Source organism: Medicago truncatula, chromosome 6, assembly GCF_003473485.1.
Source record: "Medicago truncatula cultivar Jemalong A17 chromosome 6, MtrunA17r5.0-ANR, whole genome shotgun sequence".
NCBI classification, from domain to species: domain Eukaryota; kingdom Viridiplantae; phylum Streptophyta; class Magnoliopsida; order Fabales; family Fabaceae; genus Medicago; species Medicago truncatula.
This window is the reverse complement of record NC_053047.1, coordinates 23060495-23065372: the sequence shown is the minus strand read 5'-3', so window position 1 is coordinate 23065372 and position 4878 is coordinate 23060495. Positions and strand designations below refer to the sequence as shown.

The window sequence follows — 4878 nt, the reverse complement described above, 5'->3', positions numbered from 1 at the left end:
GGTTTGTTCGTGACGCAATCGCAACGCACATCCGTTTTCTCTCGACGTGGTTCTCATGGATGCATATTACATTTATTATTATTATTATTATTATTATTATTGGTGTTTTGTGTTGTTGATTGTTGATTGTTTTATTCGTGACGTTTTCAGGGAAAGAAGATTCACGCCACTGTAAGAAGAACTCTGATCTACAAATTTGAGAAGGACCTGCAGGAGGGAAAGGTCTACTCTATGAGTGGCTTTGGTGTTGCTGCTAATCTTGGATCTTATCGCACCACAAAGCACGAGTACAAACTCAATTTCCAATTTAACACCAAAATGAAATTGTGTGGCAAAAATGGTGTTCCTTCCAATATCTATCCGATATCGAATCCTATTGATTTTTTCAATTCTAAATATGACACTGATTACTTAGTCGGTATGGAAAATAAAATTTAATTGTCTGTTATTTTTTTAAATATATATATTGTTTATTACTTGATTCCGTTTCATTTTTACGTAGATGTCATGGGTATGTTGACCGGTGTTGGTACGCAAAGGGAATATGAACTAAATGGAGCCAAAACTAAGATGGTGGCCATGGAATTGGATTACGATGGGTTGGTGTTTTTCATAATATTTTGAAAATGTGATATTGGTTTTTATTGTTTATATTTAATTTTAACAGTTTATTTATTTTGGTTTTTTGTGTTAGGTTTAAATTTAAGGTCACTATATTTGGACAATATGCTGAGGAACTTAATGCTTTTGTTGCTGCCGGAGAGACTGATAAGGTCATTGTGGTTGTCCTGCTGGCCAAAGTTATGATCTGGCAAGGTAACATTTTTTTTAATATCGTAATTAAAAGAAAAATCTTTGTTTTTCAACATTATTATATGTTTGCATGAGTGGATATTATTATATGTTTTTCAACAAATATATGACCAATACGTAACCATCTGTCACTATCTTCCAAAAATCTTTGTTTTATTTTTTTAAGATCGTTTCTTCCCCATTTGTATGTGCGTAACCATATGTCACTAACTGGAAAAACGTATATATATTTTTTAACGTAGCATTTATACTTTGATGTTCTCACTGTTCAGAATTGATCCTATACGGAAAGATTTTCTGAGAGACGTACATCAAATGATCCTATACGTAACTTAAGTTCGTATTCAATATTTTTTTTGTTTTATTTTTTAATATCGTAACACATAATCTTGGATGTCATTCTCTCAAAAAAAATATTAAAGTAAGATACCTTTAGCATTTAAACATCCACTGGTCATTTTTTTTTTGTGTGTGGGTTTATTGTTTATTGATATTGATTTTTGTTATTTCACCTGTTAATGTTTGAAATTATTTGTGCAGGGCTGCTACTGTCCAGAACACAATCTACTCTACTAAGCTGATTTTTAACCCTGATTTGATTGTTGCTCATGATCTAAAGAAAAGGTACTTATATGCAACTTTAATATTGTAATTTACAATGATCGTAGGGTTACTAATTTTTATATGTACCGATAATATTAGGATGGTTGGGAAGGACGGTGTTCCCTCTCCTGGAATAACTTTCCTTCAAGATCCGTCGAGGATTACCGAAGAGGATGATTTTCTTAAGATCACACCGAGGAAGACTGTCGAGGACTTGAAGGAGTGTGCCATGGTTTGTTACTTTTGTTGTTTATTTAAAATCAATTTTTGATTTATTTTTTTATTTGGATGTAATTTTTATTAAAGTTACTCATATGGTTTTACGTTATTCTTTGCAGGAGTCTTGCTTTGTAGTGAAGGCTACAGTAAAATTTGTTATAGATACGGATGAGTGGTGGTACACTGCATGTGTTTGTAACAAGAAAGTGGTGCCGGATGAGAAAATGTTCTTTTGCGCCAAGTGTAATAAGCATGTTATACATGTTTGTCCTAGGTTCGTAACACGGTTTTCATATTCTTTTGACATATGTGTGTGAATATTTATTTTATTTTGTTTTATTTGAGTAGGTACATGATCAAAGTTCGTGTCATCGATGAGACTGACTCTGCTACATTTGTGATCTTTGATCGTGATGCTACTCTTTTGCTGAAAAAAACCGCAGCTGATGTGATCGAGAGCATGGGGGTAAATTGCATTCATTGTTCGAATATAAAAACATTAGTTTGCTTTTTATTTTTTTTACTTATTTATATTTTAATTATATATATCATATTTTTTTTTATATCTTATGTAATTGTTGTTTGTATGACCAGTCTGATGAGAGCGGAACATTGCCTAAAGAAATTAGCTCCTTGGTTGAATCCACCTTTCTGTTTAAGGTGGAAACTAACATAAGCACCGATGCAAGGTTTGAAAAATCTTATCGGGTTCGCAGGATATCGAACAATGTAGATTTGCTGAAAAGGTTTACTGGGGTTCCCACTGTATGTGCATTATTATGGTTGATGTTATTCGTAATTTCATTTGATTTGCACTATTGGTATTATTTTTTTATGGTGTCTTTGTACTAAATTAATTTTTGGCAATCTTTTTTGCAGGAGGCTCCAGTGGTTGAAGGCTCTTTTGAAGCGGTTGAAAATGCTGAAAATGATTCCTCCGTCAATCAGGTAACGTAATGCATTTGCATGATGTTCATTAGCATGATGAGTTATTGGTCTACACCTTTTTTTTTTAATAGAACCTGCTCAAGAAGTTCGGTGATTCGAAAGTGATTGGGACTAAGGATGTTGATGCTGAGAAGGCTGTTGATCTTACCAATGATGAGGTTGATGTTACTCCTGCAAAGCGTTCATGCCCATTTGATGGTGAAGGCAGCGGTGGCAATGGACCGGTCAAGTTGTTGAAGAACATCAAAGTGGAGAAGGACAAGAAGTTTTGTTTTTCTTTTTGTTTTCATGGCTTGGTTGTTTTGAATTTTGTCAGTGAACCTTTCAGTTTTTTTTTAATGCATTGCTTTTTATTGTTTCGTCATGCTCCTGATTGCAAGACCTTTGGATAATTCACATTTGATTTTAATGTCGATTTGCATTTGAATGCAGCTTTATAGTTTGTTACCCGTGTCTAAGAATTGTTTCTGCGGTTTTAAAATTTTGTTTTAGTCGACTGATCAATTATAATTTATACGGTGTTGATTATTTATTGCTACCTAAATAATGATTGTTTGTGGAAATTGCATGACTAAATGTGGATGGATTTCTGAGCGTTACATTAATTCCTTTAAAATTTCTTTTAACGTGTATACTACAATCTCATAATCTACTTATTTGTCAGCATAAAATATTCGACTTGCATCGGAAACAGTATAACGGTTTTTGTTTACTTATCGAATAGCTTCGAATTTCGTGTTTGTAAATCCTGCTGATTATTAGTTTGACAATCGTTGCATCGAACAAATATATATATATATATATATATATATATATATATATATATATATATATATATATATATATATGTCGGTATTGAGACTATAATTGATACAGATTTATATAGTTGTAATTTTCTAGCATGAAGTTCTAAATTCTTTTGACGAAGAATAAGGTTCACATTTCTTTTTATTTTTGTAGAAGGAACTTCATGGTTCTTATAATAATTATGTCTATTACCATCTCCTGCATTTGTTAAAATTTGAGCTCCATGTTGTGTAGTGGAAAGTAATCAGGCCTTATCGTGATGATTTACAATGAGATTTTTAATGCTTTTCAATTTTACATGAATGATGTTGCCTTTTTAAAAAAAATTAATTAATTTTTTTAAGGAATGTTGTTGCCTTTTTTGTCACGCTAAATCAATGATGTTACCTTTTTTATTTTGGACCGCGTTTCTTAATTTGTTAGGTATTCATTATCAGTCTATATAAACAAATTACAAAGTGTTCTTTGTACTCGCATTACAATGTTCTATATATTGTACATATCCATGTATATTAATTTGTTAGGTTGATTTTTTATTTTTTTTTATATTTGTATGTTAGTTTCCATTGGAGAAATATGGCTCCATATTCTGAAAATTTATTCAATTTCTCATATAAATTCATTATATATTGTACATCTCCGTGTATGTTGTCCAAATACGCAAGATCGTCATATGAAACTCAAGTTCTGTATATTGTACATATCCATGTATGTTGTCCAAATATGTAAGATCGTCATATGAAACTCAAGTTCTAACGAGTTATCACGTAGATCTAATCATGTAATGTAACTTGAAGAAGGTTTATGTACCAAGAGAAAAATTAAGAATGTTTATTTGATAAGTCTATTGTTGGCGTTTTTACATTTAAGCTAATTGTATCGAAGAATTTTATATTCTATTGTAGTTTAGATTTTTGCTCATTCCTCTTTGCATATTCTTTTATGATTTTGCGATGTTTGTGCGTTTTATTCCCGTTTTCACTCATTCTATGAAAAATTTGACTTTTTTGTGCTATTGTTTCGTATATATATACATATATGAGGCAGGATCCGTTGACTTACACCAAATCTCAACCATTAATTTAAATTAATCTAATGGCTCTCATATATCAAATTAAGTGAATCATATGCAACTCCTCTTATTCTTTCTTTCCCGATTCTCTTTATTTGTTTTGGTGTCAATGAAACCTAATTGTCAAAGTGCAGATCTATACAACCTTACCACATACACGAGAGGATTCTTGAAATTGATCTGATCTAATTGAGATGTTGTAGCCACAAATTTGCTAGCTTTACTCATCAATTTCCACTAATTGTCTAATTCAATATCATTGATTATAGGGTAAACCAACCAGAATTAGTTTAATTTGACTCCAATATATGCATCGTAAAAGCTCATGTGATGTGTAATGGCAGCACTTTGGATAAATAAGGATTTCAAGAAACAATAAATCGATTCCTTAAAAAAAAAAGAACAAAAATTGATGA

General features: G+C 31.5%; 1 protein-coding gene across 1 annotated transcript; it reads left to right on the top strand.

Annotated features, from left to right (window-relative positions):
* Positions 1 to 1293: 1293 nt before the first annotated feature.
* LOC25497071 (uncharacterized) lies at positions 1294 to 2975 on the top strand. Its single transcript, XM_024785362.2, has 7 exons — positions 1294 to 1437; positions 1516 to 1648; positions 1755 to 1909; positions 1984 to 2101; positions 2230 to 2400; positions 2515 to 2583; positions 2655 to 2975. Exons 2-7 carry the CDS (start codon positions 1517 to 1519, stop codon positions 2973 to 2975), a joined length of 966 nt encoding a protein of 321 aa, XP_024641130.1. The 5' UTR covers positions 1294 to 1437; position 1516.
* The last annotated feature ends 1903 nt before the right edge of the window (positions 2976 to 4878 follow it).